This window comes from Hyla sarda, chromosome 8 (assembly GCF_029499605.1).
Source record: "Hyla sarda isolate aHylSar1 chromosome 8, aHylSar1.hap1, whole genome shotgun sequence".
In the NCBI taxonomy this organism is placed as follows: Eukaryota; Metazoa; Chordata; class Amphibia; order Anura; family Hylidae; genus Hyla; species Hyla sarda.
Window position 1 is genome coordinate 192,656,991 of NC_079196.1, and position 16,386 is coordinate 192,673,376.

At 44.0% G+C, this 16,386-nt stretch overlaps 1 protein-coding gene across 3 annotated transcripts in view; it reads right to left on the minus strand.

The window, feature by feature from the left end:
* BAIAP3 (BAI1 associated protein 3) overlaps positions 1–16,386 on the minus strand; it is a 353,458-nt gene that overhangs the window by 106,508 nt on the left and 230,564 nt on the right. For all 3 annotated transcript variants that reach the window (XM_056536555.1, XM_056536554.1, XM_056536557.1), the window contains 3 exons: positions 2,371–2,584; positions 1,163–1,207; positions 844–921 (listed from right to left, as the gene is read on the minus strand). In XM_056536555.1, coding sequence (XP_056392530.1) covers positions 844–921; positions 1,163–1,207; positions 2,371–2,584 — 337 coding nt within the window. The remainder of the gene's footprint in view (positions 1–843; positions 922–1,162; positions 1,208–2,370; positions 2,585–16,386) is intronic.

The window sequence follows — 16,386 nt, forward strand, 5'->3', positions numbered from 1 at the left end:
AGAATTTCTGCTGGAGATCAAGCTGACGGCACTAGGACCGCGTGGACTACATTGCCGTTCCCATAGATGGCAATGCATTTCTGAGCAGATCTCCCAAAAGATTCACCCAGAATGCATTGAAGTCTAGGGGGGCAGCAATGCAGTCTGCTCGGTCCTAGCGCCGCCGGCTCAATCTCCAGCAGAAATTCTGCCCAGAAATTCTGCAGTGTGAACCTAGCCTTAGGCGTATCTACAGCTGAATCTAATTAATCAGCCCTCGATTTATTAAAGCCGTCAAGCCCCCTCCCATAGACATGAATGGAGAGGGGGTGGCATGATGGCACGAGGGGGCCTGTGGTGACGTCATGACCACTGCCTCCGAAACCCAGCGTGCTGAACATCATGTTCAGAAGGCTGGGTGTCTACACAGAGACCGCGCCCTCACGCCCGTCACGCCCCCTCCCATAGACATGAATGGAGAGTGCGTAGTGTGACGGCACGAGGGGGTGTGGCGTGATGTCACAACCACAGCCTTCCAAACCTAGTGTTCTGAACATAATGTCAAGAACGCCGAATGTCCGCACGGAGATTGCGGGAGGTCCCGTTGCTGGACAGGGCATAAGATGTCTACCAACGGAGTACCCATTTTTTTTTACCATAGTTCTGTTACCATATTTTCCAATCCCCTGGTAAAAGTCGTACTGACACAGTCTAGACTCTCCTCCCAGACTTCTCTGGGGAATCGTAACACTTGGAAAGCGAAACGACTTTCAACTAAATGAACAGGCAAGCATTTTTTTTCCGCAAACATTACTGCACATTTGCTCAATTCTACAAAAGGTTTTCACAAAGTTGGCCACTTACCTGCCCATCCCTTTAAACCCACTGACTTCATTCAGCTTCTTGCAAGCCTCTGCAACAGACACATCATCATCATGATCCCTGGAATGACACAATATGTTTTACATATATTTTACTTAAGAATAAAACCCTGTGGCCTGAAGGGGTGTTAAATACACATTATAAGGATATATATATATATATATATATATATATATATATATATATATATATATGTATATATATATATATATATATATACACACACACATATACATATATATATATATATATATATATATGCACACACACATATATTAACTTATATACTGGGTATGCATACCAAATATCCAGATGTAGCAGGTCACTGAAAATATCATCAATTTCACTATAAAGAAAGTAAAAAGAGAGGGATAAAAGAGACTCAAATGAATAAAAATATTAGGATTTTGGAATTTTCATTAACAATTTTTCCTAAATATACGCAAATATCTCTCTTTTGCTTGTATATTATATGGTTTGCTTAAATTATACCGACACATAGTAATCATTATTATTACCTATAATATATGTCACATTTATCTATACAGTATGTAAGTACAGTGGTCCCTTAAGTTACAATATTAATTGGTTCCAGGACGACCATTGTATGTTGAAACCATTGTATGTTGAGTCCATAACTCTATGGAAAGCTGGTAATTGGTTCTGAAGCCTCTAAAATGTCATCAAAAATAGGAAAAAGTGAGGATTAAAGAAAAATAAGTTGATAACTAATATAGATAAAGCAAATCCTTACATATAAAAGTAAGAAGGAACTGCTGGGAGCTGTAAATCACTGTCCATGTCAGTATTTCCCAACCAGGGTGCCTCCAGCTGTTGCAAAACTACAACTCCCAGCATGCCCGGACAGCCGTTGGCTGTCCGGGCATGCTGGGAGTTGTAGTTTTGCAACAGCTGGAGACACCCTGGTTGGGAAACAATGGTTTATGTAGAGGACAGGAACTTCTTCAGGGTCCTATACAGTAAACAGTGTCCCAAATAGAGGCGCCCTTACTTGGTGTCCAAAGGAGCAGCTAACCCTGACACAGGTAGGTAGTAGTACAGAACTTGTAGTTCCTCCCTGGGCGCTACCAGACAGCCTGTCAGTGCATGCACTTCAGTAATACAGGTGATTTACCAGTAAAATGTCCATTCTGATTGGTCAGTTCCTCCAGTTGTGACACGTTTCGCAGATCTGGACTGTCTGTAACATTGTATGTTGAGTCTGGTTTCAAGTTACAATGGTCCAGAACAGACCATTGTATGTTGAAACTATTGTATGTTGAGGCCATTGTAAGTTGAGGGATCACTGTAGATGGAAATCATAAATGAGACTTATTCCCTGTGGAGTTGTTCCCCATAGATTTATATAGCATTCAACATACGGCCCGACATTTTGGCAAAGGGTCCTGCTCATAGAGGATTATTTTAGGATAAGACTCTGCAGCTCCTGTCTGTGTAAGTTATCAAGACATTGCAGATATTTTAGGCGCTCGGTGTCACGCCACTTACAAAAGGAAGTTTTCATTCCAAATTGGATTCAAGGTATTGTTCTTGACCTCGGTGACCTGGATATACTTTGCAGGCAGCACTTCCCTTATACTTGAGCGTTTCTCCATTTTGTCTTTCTTCTTCCTGAAGCTAAATTTCCTCTCTTTCTTTTCCTCAGTTTCTTTTGAGCTTTGCACAATCATAATTCCCAGCATGCAATATGGGTCGCTGAAACCTATTCCAATTATAAAAAAAAGGCATAAAACTGAGCCTTGGACATGACTGATTTTACATTCCACGAGAATTTGCATTTCACAGAATTGTTGACCTCTATAACCAGAAGAAAAATAATATTTAGAACATTTCTGTTTTAAAAATGTCATATCCGAACTTGTGGCATTCATCGCAGACGCGGTAAATAAGCAAATACAGATTAATGCAGTATAATGGCTTCCATTAACATTCATTCACTGGCAGACCTGTATTCGCCTCTCTTATATAGAAGAACTACCTACCACTTACTATTAGAGTCTATTCAACACTGCTCGTATATTATTGTATTAACCCATCCCACGTCAATATGCATTAGCCGTAATAATAGGGGGTCCTTAAATCATTTTTCCATGGTATTATAAATGACACTACTAAACTAAAAGTACAGACAACAATGAATAAATAACACACATGGGAACTATTGTTGAATAGATGGTAACCTGCCTTTAAAAAAAATTAAAAATAGCTAAAATAAATACATTCATTAGTCATACATTTTTGGAAATAACAACCAACATTAGACTTGTTCTCCCAATATTACTTTTATTACCTATCCATAGGATAGGAGATAAGTATACGATCATATGGGGTCCGAATGCAGGGAACCTACGCAATGTCCAGAATAGGGTCCCGAGTCTCCGGTCATGATGCAGCAGCAGTCATGCACTGCCACTTCATTCATGGGAGCTATATGAGATACCTATCTCCATAAGCGCCAGTACTACAACCCAACCCTGTTTCACAGATTTTACAGAGATCCCTGTGTCCTCACTAGAGCCTTTACAAGTCTTGGGACAAAGGTTGCAGCTGCATGGCCCTGGGAAAAGCATTTTACTCCTGGGTCCAGGAGTAAAATGCTGCCCCCCCCCCCAAAAAAACAAAAAAACAATACTATGCCATTGCATATCAGGAGGACATAAAAAAAAAACCCCGCAATTCTGGGGTTTTGTATTTTTTTTACTTTTACGCCATTTACTGTACGTGATTAATAATGTTATATTTTAATAGTTTGGACAATTAAGCACGCAGTGATACAAAATATCTTTATTTGTATTATGTTTACATGTTTTTTATATGGAAAATGGAAAAAGGGGGGTGATTTGAACTTTAAATATGGAAGGGGTTAAAGTGCATTTTTTTTTTAAACATTTATTAAGCTCTTGTGATGGACCAGTACGGGAGATCCACGGTCCGTTAGGAAAGACTACGGACACCCAAGGGTTTGTACCCAATTGGAGTAAAACATCTGGGTCGCTGTCTTGGCTGTGAGGTCTTTAATGGGTACAACGACAACCCATTTGGAGTAGTGATCCACCATGGTGAGAGTATAAGTGTACCCGGACCGGGTAGGAGATAACTTGACATGGTCTAGCGTGACCAACTAGTTAGGCCTTTCACTCTGGATGGAATGGAGGGGTGCTCTGGCGTCCTTGCGCACATTCTTTGTGACGTTACAGACTGCACATGTCAGGGACCGACCAGGGGTACAGGGAGAGGGGAGCCCTAAACTGACCCTAAAACCACTCCCTGCCTACTTGCCCATCCACCCTAACCAGTGGATCGACAACTGGGCGCCGGTCCCTCCCTGAACTAAAGTGCAGGGGCCTAAAAACAACACATACTAATAAATAATTGGTCACAAACCAGAAACATAACAGAAACGTTTAATTATATAGTATAAAGTTCAGAGGACACAGATCAGAGAGTTAGTACAGAGGACACTATAACAGCGGACTCAGTGGTCGTGAACAGAGGACACTATCGATAAGTCGTCATGAAAAGAACTCCAAAGATCTGAATAAAGAACTAATAAACATAGAGTTCAAAACACCAGACAGGAAAATGGATGAGTCAACAGACTTTAGGAAAAGACAGAGATAGTAGATTAAAAGCTCAAACAAAGAGTGTTTCACCAAGTGCTCCAGGCAGCATGTCCAGCATCTTAGCAAGTCAGGATATAATGAAGTCAATCACCAGACCAGAGGCTAAACTGGGCTGACTTTAAATAGACACACCCTAGGAGCTATTGGCTGAAAAAGCCAGAGGCTTTTAACTATTCCCTGGCCAGGGAACATAAAACTGTTCACACACAAGCAATCCAATAGCTGTGTGTGAACACAGACCAAGACAGACATGACAGAACATTCACTGCACCATTTCTCAATGTTGCTCCGCATTCTGATCCAGTAGAATCTGCTCCTGACAGTAGCTTTTGTCTTGTGGACTCCAAAGTGTCCCGGCTGATGATGGTATGCGTTGAGGACCATCGCCGCGTCTCTTCGAGGAACCAAAATCTGATGAAGTCGATCACCAGAGACCAGATCTAAAGGATTTTGGCACAACAGTCCCTTGTGCACAAACAGTCGCTTCCTCTGTCGCCACAGATGTTTCAGCTCGTAATCACACTGGGTCCGGCGTAGATAGGTTGGTACCTTTTTTTGCCAGCAGGTTGTCCTTCCAGGTGTATAGGTCTTCTTGAACCTTCTTGGACATGGGTTCGCCATCCCTGAGGGCGGTCACAACCCTTTGATTCATGAACCATTGATAAAATGGGGGCATCTCCACGTCTTCCCACACGTCTTCGACAGGGGGTTCTTCGCCGGGGGTCATCCGAGACAGTACATCGACACTAACGTTCGACTTGCTGCTTCTGTACTTGATGGTGAAACTATAATTGGCTAATCTAGAAGCCCAACTTGTCGGTGTTGAGCTGGGCCAAAGGATTATTATCTGTGTAGACAGTAAATGGCCTGGCAGCCAAGTAGTCTTTGAACTGCAATCTGGGTGAAGTGGGGAATGAAGCGGTGGTAGTAGCTGGCAAATCCCAGGAACTCCTGACATCTTTCACTGTGCGTGGGGTAGGCCAGTTCTTGACAACTTCCACCTTTTCAGGATTGGCCTGGACTCCCTCGGCGCTGACAATATGACCCAGATAGTGTACCTGAGTTTTAAGCAAGTGACACTTTGATGGCTTGATCTTCAGCCCATGCTTGATCAGGACTTGGAAGGCGTCTGACAGATGACTGAGGTGCTCCTGGTAGGACTTGGAATACACAATGTCATCTTCCAGGTACAATAGGACACTTTGAAAATTCAGATGGCCCAGGCATCTTTCCATCAACCGCTGGAACGCCATACTTTTGAACTCGAACAGTCCAATGGGTGTCACGAAGGCGGTCTTCTCCCGGTCTTCCATGGCCATGGGCACATGCCAATATCTGCTGGTTAAGTCCAGGGTGGAGAAATAAGCAGCTGACCCAAGGGCTGTGAGTGATTCCTCGATCCTTGGCAGAGGATAAGCGTCCTTATGTGTGACATTGTTCAGTTTCCTGTAGTTGACACAAAAGCGGAAGGTTTCGTCTTTTTTCTTGACCAGGACAAGTGGCGCCACCCAGGGACTCTGACTTTCTTGAATGACGTCTGCCTCTTTCATGTCGGCCAGCATCTTCTTGATAGTCTGATACATGCCTGGCATGACCGGGCGGGTGTCTTTCCTTGATAGGTGGGCTGTCGCCTGTGAGGATTCGGTGTTGGATCATGGAATTATGCCCGAAATCTGTGGGGTGTTTGCTAGAAACTTCATGGTACCTTTTGGCTACATTGATGACTCCCTTGACTTGATCCCTTGGGGTAGTGTTGTCTCCAACTTGGAGTTGTGCCCACCAGGGCTTGGGAGGACTCGTACTGAATCCTTCAGCCACTTGGACTGCATGCTTCGGGCCACCATACGTTCCGTTCAGATGTCCTTCGACTCCATGAGATACAACTGGGCTACTGGGGTGCATTTGGGTAACACAGTAGCAACATCAGACAAGTTGACTAACCAGACTGGAACTCTGGTACAAAAGGGTCTTTGAGTCCCTGGGGGTCTACTAGGTGGAGGGTTGAAATTGCGGGGAGCAGGAGCAAGGGTAGGTTTTCTATGTACGGGTGTTTTATGGTCAGGTGGAGCGGACTGAGTGGCAAGCTCCTTCACAGCCTTAGTCAACAGTTCAATGTCTTGCTAACACTCTGTAAATCTGAGATGGCAGTAAGTGGCAAAGCAGGTGACAGTGGGCAGAGGGCTGGTGATGGTGGGGGTATAGGTCTAGCTACCACCCCTAGTGGTTCTTGGACAAGTGGACAAGCTCTCTCTAACTCAGTCCCGGATTCAATCATTTGGATAGCCAGTGTCTTGAAAGCGGGGAATGACATGTTGGGGTTTTGGACTGCTAACATTCACAGCTGGGCTTTGTCCCACTTATTATGAGCCCCATCAACAAATCTGTCTAGTAACACTTTATTGCCCTGCTCGGGAGTTATACCGTCTAGTTTTTGGACAGTCTCTAGGGCATTTTGTAGAGCTACGGCATATGCTCTCAAGGTCACATCTGTCACCTGTTGATTAGGAGGGAAAGAGTAAAAGACATACAAACTCTGGATCCTTTCCTTGAAATCTCTCAGGGTGAAGGGGTGTCCATTGTAGGTAGGGAGGACAGGGTTCCCCATGAATACCGGTGCAGACACTGGAACACCAGGGTCATTAATGTGGACTGCAGGTAAAACTGGCAACATTCTGGCCGCTGGGGCAGGTGATGATCCCGCTGCTGGAGATGGAGGGGAACCGTTACCTGGTTGATCTGGAGGGCTGGGTTCTGACATCTCTTTGGATTTTGAGTGCGCTATCGCTTTAAGAAACATATGGTGCTGTCCCCTTTAAGAAAATTGCTGAAGTCCTGCAGTGGCTTGGACTTGGCTAGTGGGGTACTGTAATGGATGCTCCCAGGCATTTTGCAGGCACCCGGTAGTAATATGTCTTGCGACCAGACTTACGGACACCGGAGGGTTAATTCTGAACGCTACCGGCACCAGAGACTTGTTGCTGACAATCGTTAGTGTTGCAGCGGGTGCTTGACAGGGCTGCTCTTTGGTTCCTCCTCGCTGTGCTGAAGAGACCTGTGACCGCTTGCGTGCGGGGAAAACGTCGGACCAAATTAATCCTTTCAGGTACCAACCCTTTATCCACAGTGGCAAACAATAGTCTTTTCTTCACGCCCCCCTCTATTTCACAAGCGCCAAGAGTAAAACACTTTTCATTGACATAGTTCTGTACACTTTCTGGTTTAAACTTAATCCGCATCGGCATGCAATTTTCTTGTAGACAATATTGGACACAGTTCAGACTAGGGGGAGGACTTGTGGCATAAGGCACACACCCGAATCCTGTTTGTGTCGCCAAAAGTTGTGGTAACGGCGGTTGGGTGTGGGATGCAGGGCAGATGTTGTTTCCTTAGGGGCAGATGGTATTAACCCCTTGTGCTTGTGATGCCAGGGCGTGGTTTAGCCTTAACCACCCGATGGTATACCGCTGGATCCTGGGCTAGGCACGGGGGCAATGAAGACACTGACGCCAAGTTACGGACAACGGTAGCTTTACTGAGGGTAGACAGTTGTTACAGTCTATGTAGGGCCCAAAGAGGTGACCAGTAACACAGAGACCTCGCAGGTTTGCTGGGACTTGTAGTAGACAGGAGAATTTAGTGCAGGCCATGCTGGATAGACACAATAATTGATGTGACTGACAGGAATGTGACTTTAGTTTACTTTGCACTTGACTTGTGGCTGCAGGACTTGACTTGAGGCTGCAGGACTTGTTCCGGGCAAAGAAAGAACATGTTCATTCCTTGCGCGGAAGTCCGCGAGCACTCCATAGCCGTCAATGGTGACGGCGCAGTGCTGCACGGTCCTACCGCCGCCGCCTGCCAGGCTGAATCTCCGCTAGCTGAATACCGCGAGCGGAGATTCAGCTACAGTTCCGCAGTGTGAACAAACCCTTAAGAAGAAGTGCCTGACGAACTTGTCATGAAGTTTATTTGTAACCATTTGCGTAAGTGTATGTGCCCGGCTTTTAGCCGCGATCCCTTACTAAGAACTCCCAAAGTGTACCAGGACTGTGGAGCGGTACAATGAAAATATGTATATACCGTTAGAGTAATATAGTTTTGCACATTCTCTTTGCACAAATAAATACTTATGTTGGTGTACTATAATGGTTATTGTGTATTGTAATATAATGTATATAGTGAGGGAGATTTATCAATCAGATTGAAACCTTAATTGTCTGTTTTTTCCCACAGCAACCAATCACAGCTCAACTTTCATATCTTAATGTGCTCCTGTAAAGTGAAAGTTGAGCTGTGATTGGTTGCTGTGGGAAAAAACAGACAATTAGGGTTTCTGGCTGATTGATAAATCAGGGCCACTGTGTTTGTACCAAATATCAAGGTGTACAGTGTCTGTTGTGCATGGCAATTTATATAGGAGGTATCCTGACCCAGTCAGGAAAAGCATAGCCACTACCTCAACACAAGGTCAAATTCCTGCAAGGTACAATGAATAGCTCATAAACTAGTGTATGAGGTTATCTACCACACATAGTCAGTTCATATATAAACACTTGAGTTAGGACTGTAACATTACTTGTAGTCCCAGTCCACAAATCTGTCTAACATTTTTCTGTCCTCGTGTACAGGATACTCTACTGGCCAGAGGGTGCCCCTGAAACTAAAAGTAAGACAAGTGTAGAGGAAGAGTACATTATGCAGAGGTAAAATGGTTATATAGTATCACTCTACTTGTTGAGTTCTGGGGAGAAGTGTGAAGAACCGAAGGAGCCCCAGCAGCCAACGCATTGGGTAGATAGCCTCCGGCAGCCCAATCTGTAAACTTGTGTGTATTATGGTCTAAAATGTGTTCCTAGAGCAGTTACAAAGCTTGTTAATCCCACATGTTTACCAAACCAAAGAGCATGTATGGACATTTACATTGCTATGCTACATGGACTCGTTTCTACCTTGTTCTATAACCAGACCTGTGAAGGACATTTTGCATAATGCCCCAGGAACTGTCACTAGGCCCCAGTGGCCACTTCAGTCCTCCACCCTCCCGGACTGGGCGTTGAGGACGACTGTATTTAAGAGGGGAAGTTTGTGGTGGCCCAGTACAGGAGATGTTATCCCGTACTCTTGCTGCCCTGTCATGTAGCCTCCTTCAGTGTCCCCAGGGGCCCTTGCACCTGTTCCCCCCCTGTACATATGTTCTGCAGTGTATTGTATTATAAAATGTCTGCATTCAATTGTCCAGTCCTACTACAAATGCCAGCAAGTCCTTAAGGTCTCTGCATCACTGGTCACCTCCTTGGGCCCTGGCTGAACTGTACAGACTTTACCAACTGTCTACCCTCAGTAAAGCTACCATTGTCCGTAACTTGGCGTCGGAGTCTTTATTGCCCCCGTGCTTAGCCCAGGATCCAGCTGTATACCTTCAGGTGGTTTAGCCTAAACCACGGCCTAGCGTCATCAATACAAGGGGTTAATGCCATCTGCCCCTAGGGTAACAACATATGTCCACATCACATCTCGCTACCACACTTTTTTTTTACACTTTATTGGTCCCTTATGGGACTTTTAGGTAGTAGATCCCTCATACAGATCAATGAAGTTCCATAGAACTTCATTGATTTGTGTGCTCTCCGATCATTTGGTAGAGCCTGGCTGCACCAGGCACTACCAAATGATTGGAGAGCACACAAATCAATAAATGCAGAGCCGGGACTGGGACATGAGGAGAGGTAAGCCCTATGGCTATCTCCACAGTGGATCACCCCCCCTCACGCGAGCATGCTGTGGGGGGCGATCCACCCCACTGGACCACCTGGGATGGTTTAAATCTCCCTTTAGTTGCTTTGACAGCAGCGATCTAAAGGGTTAACAGCTGGCCGTGGCAATTGCTGCATGCTGGCTATTAGTGGCGGCTATTAGGGCTTGAGAAAGCACCGTTTGGTGTGAATTGTCACCCTGGCGTCCGTCCTATTCTCCTGCCTTTTACCATCCTGCTGCCCTGCTCCTCCATCCCCTTTTGCCCCTTTCAGCATGAATAAAATCTGAAGGATTTTTTTGCTACTACAAGTGGTGAGTGCTTTCATCTATATTTCTACAACGTTTATTTGTCACCGGGTATAGAGCGCGTTTGAGTCAGGGGCCCGCTCCATACATCCTGAGTGCCACCATGACAGACTAGGTCTGTCACGGGTCATGGCAGGACAAAAATCTTCTCGGTGCAGCAATGTATCTCCCCTGTGAAGGTGCCTCCTGGGTCCAATGAAGGTGCCGCCTGGGACCTGGACCAATTGTAGGGCTGGCCCTGGCACAGGTTGGGGGTTGCGCTGCAACCTATACAAGTACCCCTTAGTGAGCTAAGGGACAAGCAGGCTCAACTGGGGTCAGTAATGGAGAAGAACATCACCAGGGACAGGATTAAAGTGGTCAGAACTTAGGTCAAAGGGATGTAATATCAGCAACAGGGCCAGGTACCACATAATGGAAAGAAGTCAAACCATAGTTCAAATAGCCAGGAGGGAACATAAATACCAGAATCAAGAGACAAGAGGAGAAGCCAGGTTGTCAGGCAGGAGGTCGGAGCATGGCAGTTCTAGGAACACTGTAATGTGAGGCAGTAATCCGAATCATATGTGTTTGTGACCAGCATCAGTGTGCCTCCGAAATGTAGGACGCCTGCCCATCATGCTCAACTCCCTGATAGGCTAACCAGCCCTGCTGTCAGTAAGCCCATATTTATTGATCAATACCTTCAGTGCCCTAGAAGACAGTGAGTTGTGATCACTACTGGAACGCGGCTGGGTAAGTATGTTACACTCCCATAGACAATCAATGCAGCAGCACAACTGCTACTCCATTCTGATGGGAGACTCAGGACTCCATTGTTGAGATCATGGGGGCCCAGCAGTTAGACCCCTGATCACACACTTATCCCTGTTGATCTGGGACAACGTTTAATATTGGGATTACCTATTTAAGTGCTTTCAAGCATTCTTGCCCCTTTTCTACCCTCAGCTATGTTTATTCATCAACCTGAGTGATGTGAGTTATACTGGTTGCTAGGAATCCGCTTCCTAACAATACTATATGTAAGGCTGAAGTTAAATCGGTACTCCGTCCCTAGACATCTTATGCCCTATCCATATGATCTCTGTGCAGCACCCTGCGCTCATTTAGAACACTGGGTGTGGGCGGCAAGGGTCACGACGTCATGGCCACGCCCCTCAATGCAAGTCTATGGGAGGGGGCGTGACTACCAGCATGCCCCCTCCCATAACTTGCATCGACGGGGCGTGGTGTGACATCACGAGGGGGTGTGGCCATGACATCATGACCCCTGCCGCCCACTCCAAGCATTTGGAACAAAATGTTCTGAATGATGGGGCAGCGGAGTACCCTTGTAAGCAGTGTAACTATAGCCCCAAGGTGTCTTGAAGCACTCAGTTCACAGCTCGATCAATGCGGTGCCGTGCTTAGGTATTCTGTATCCCACCACATAGTGCTAATAAAAAACAACTGTAATGCGGCATCCGATGGAACATTGCACGATTTTTTTTCCAACAGAGAAATCCTATGTGTGCCTCCATTTAAAATTGCAGACATGTAGAGTATAGTCAGGCCCCATTACTTCTATAAGTACTGTATTATGGTCCCATACAACTTAGAGGGTGTATGAAGAGTCATACGGTGACTAGAATTAGGCCTAAGGCTATGTTTCGATTACAGGATTCTTTCTTGCTCTGCAAATGATATAAACTGATTGAAGAGCTGGCACATAAGTATAGATATGCATGGAAGCTTCAATGATACAAATGCAATTATGACAGAACACATTCCTTCTATTTATTTGTTAATTGAGAAGGATTTTTCTTCTATCTTCTGCTGGGGTCCATTTCTAATTTCAGCAAGAAATATAAAGAAGAGACACAACCATGTAAACGAGCCCTGGACTGTATAATGAATGAGAGGCCACCACCTGCTGTATGCCTGAATGGGAATAAAAACCCAACATCCATGAATATAATAATACAACGCCTATAATCTGTTAAGGATGGATCATTTTGGTCAAAATAATAATATATTCCCTTCAATTCAAGCAAAGGATATGGAGCCTGTTTCTTTCTCAAAAATTCACCCGGGGAGTTCTTGCTGCCCTCCCTCCACTAGTCTTCACCTCAGGATCTCTCACGTCTCATTCACACAGAGGTCTTAGATTTTTAGTAGACAGTTCTCTTCTTTTCACACCACATATCGATGAACAACACTGAAGCTCCATCTTTGGAAAACTGAGAGAATATCTGTTTTATTGTGCAACAGGGTCCATATGTCCAATGTTGTTTGTATTTGTGTACTGAAGGGGAGTACATGGAATGGAAAGTCTGTATAAGGCCCTGATCTGGGTATAAATCTGAGGTTTATGTCCAGAGTATTACTCAATGTATACGGCTGCTGTAACCTTCAATATATACCGAATCCATAAAACACAGAAACATTATAAGGCGGTATGCATGAGGTCTTTAAATTGGTGAGTTTTTTTAATAACCCACCTATAACCCCATACTGGACTTCTAGGGTGAACAACAGGGAAAGTATCCTCATCAAACTGATTATACAGTGGGGATCAAAAGTTTGGGCACCTCAGGTAAAAATTTGTATTAATGTACATAAAGAAGCCAAGGAAAGATGGAAAAATCTCCAAAAGGCATCAAATGACAGATTAGACAATCTTATAATATGTCAACAAAAGTTATATTTTATTTCCATCATTTACACTTTCAAAATAACAGAAAACAAAAAAATGACGTCTGCAAAAGTTTGGGCACCCTGCAGAGTTAATATCTTGTACTGCCCCCTTTGGCAAGTATCACAGCTTGTAAACGCTTTTTGTAGCCGGCCAAGAGTCTTTCAATTCTTGTTTGAGGTATCTTTGCCCATTCTTCCTTACAAAAGTCTTCCAGTTTTTTGAGATTTCTGGGCTATCTGTCACGCACTGCTCTTTTAAGGTCTATCCATAGATTTTGAATTAAGTTGAGGTCAGGAGATTGTGAAGGCCATGGCAAAACCTTCAGTTTACGCCACTTGATGTAATCCCCCGTGGATTTCGAGGTGTGTTTAGGATCATTATCCATTTGTAGAAGCCATCCTCTCGTTAACTTCAGCTTTTTCACAGATGGCATCAAGTTAGCATCCAAAATTTGCTGAAATTTTATTGAACCCATTTTTCCTTCTACTCGTGAGATGTTCCCTGTGCCACTGGCTGCAATACAACCCCAAAGCATGATTGATCCACCCCCATGCTTAACAGTTAGACCATGGTTCTTTTGATTAAATTCTTCTCCAAACGTACCTTTGCTCATTTCGGCCAAAAAGTTCAATTTTAACATCATTGGTCCACAGAACTTGTTTCCAAAATGCATCAGGCTTGTCTATATGTTCATTTGCAAAGTTCAAACGCAGATTTTTGTTGTGAGGACGTAGAAGAGGTTTTCTTCTGATGACTCTTCCATGAAGACCATATTTGTACAAGTATCTCTTTATAGTGGAATAGTGTACCACAACTCCAGTGTCTGCCAGATCTTTCTGGAGGGATTGTGCAGTCAAACGTGGGTTTTGAATTGTTTTTCTCACAATCCTGCGAGCTGTTCTGTCTGATATTTTTCTTGGTCTTCCAGATCTTGCTTTAAGTTCCACTGTTCCTGATGACTGCCATTTCTTAATTACATTCCGAACAGAGGATATTGACATCTGAAAAAGTTTTGCTATCTTCTTATAGCCTTCTCCAGCTTTGTGAGCATCAACTATTTTCAGTTTCAGATTTCTAGACAACTGCTTAGAAGAACCCATGGTGCTGATTGTTGGGGCAAGGTCAGATAAGTCTGGGCATTTAAAACCTTTGAGATTGACATCACCTGGTCTTCCCAGATGATGATTGAGAATAATCCATGACACTGGCAGGTCTCAGCTTTGCAAAGGGGGCAGTGCATGCTATAAATTCTGCAGGGTGCCCAAACTTTTGCAGATGCCATTTTTTTGTTTTCTGCTATTTTGAAAGTGTAAATGATGGAAATAAAATCTTTCCTTGGCTTCTTTATGCACATTAATACAATTTTTTAACTGGGGTGCTCAAACTTTTGATCCCCACTGTAGCTTAAAGGGTTTACCCACCATAAGGTGATTTTAGTACTTACCTGCCAGAACTGGGCATTTCCTGTTGCATTTTGTTCTCTAAACTACACATCCCACAGTTCCATGCTTGGGAAACACAGTGTTTTCTAACCGGGGGCCTACAGCTGTTGCAAAACTGAAGCAGGATAGGCTCCCTCTGATCAAGACGGGCGTTCATCTGTGTGAAGGGTTTGGGAGAGACAAACAATAGCATGTGTATGGGCACCTTTAGGTTGGCTTCAGATAGCTGTACTATGGCTGCATTTATATGGATTATGGACCATAAATTTCACACCTAGAACATGGTGAGGTTCAGGTCAGGAGTCCAGGGTCTAGGAGCTTTGCCCAAAATGTGGTAGCTGAAAAGCAGCTTTGTTCTGGCAGAGTAAAGCCAGCCTTAGGCCAAAAAACGCTGCGGCCAGATGTTAGCTGTAAATCAATGAGAAATCAAAAAAATTTTATTCCACTTGGCATTTTTCACTTTGGCGTTTTTTTTAATCCTTTTGGCGTTTTTTCACTCTTTTTTGGCGTTTTTCAGCTTTTTTTTTGGTACCCAACTACTTTTGTACAATAGGGGCCAAAGGGGCCAAAAAAGGCAAATTCCACACAAAGATAAAAACGCCAGTAAAAACGCCAAAACGCAGGGAAAAACAGTGGCAGTTTTTCTGGAGTTTTTAAGCCAAAAAAAATCGCAGGGCAAAAACCTCAGTGGAATTCTAGGCTTATAGTTATTGACATAAAGCCAGAAACTCCTTAAAGGCCTCTGCTGATCCCATTAAGCTGTTCTGTACTTCATTGACCTTCCTGCCCTCTGCTCTTTTGAAGAACACAGTAAAACAAGAGTTTCTAACATCACATAAGTGGCAAACATGAAACGCTTAAAGACGCTGACTTTTATCTCCTATGGATTATAAGTGGCTTGGAATCTCCTAGGGGCAAAGTTATCAAAACGTGTCAGCTGCTTCGTGTGCTGGACGCAGAAGCCAATTTATAATTAAACAAAAAAAAAGGCTTCAACATAAAGACGTTGGATCTGCACCAGTTTCTTTTTTCCTTCACTACGGCATTTGTTCCAAGAGTGGGATGTCTTGATAAAGAGACCCCAAGGACTTGCTCTGATTTTAGCTTTCTTCTCCATGTTTTCAGTTGTTAAGATAGTGCACATGTGCAGCAAGGGACCAACAATCCACATATCGGGATCACAAGGGCTGAGCACCACAAGCTTGATTGCTTTCAATGGTTATTCTTGACCTGTAGTCTGGAGTGACACGTTCTTCTATACAGATGAATGGATCCTGACATGTGCCTACAGCTGCTGTCCCGAATACTAGCAGAAGGCCATCCAATTGCTATTTCACTCAAAAGACCCAGAAAGCTGCACATCTGTTGTACAAAAGCTGCACAGTCTTAGGGGCTGATTTCTGCCACCCAGAATAGAACTACAAATAAAGGGGGAAAATAACTTCCAGCACTGAGAAGAGAGAAGAGACGGGTAACATAGGGATAGTTATTGTGCCAATTAATGTAATCACATTCATAGTCAAAAGTCCAGCAAAATACAAACAGATAAAGCAAATATATGAGAAAAAGAGAGAGGCACAAAGGATAAAATATTATAATACACACATTTGTTTATATAGAAGCACAGCAGTATTATTCTATAAGATTCCTGATATTGTAAGCAAGCAGCTGGTAAAATGGTGGACGGGGGGAACACGTGACG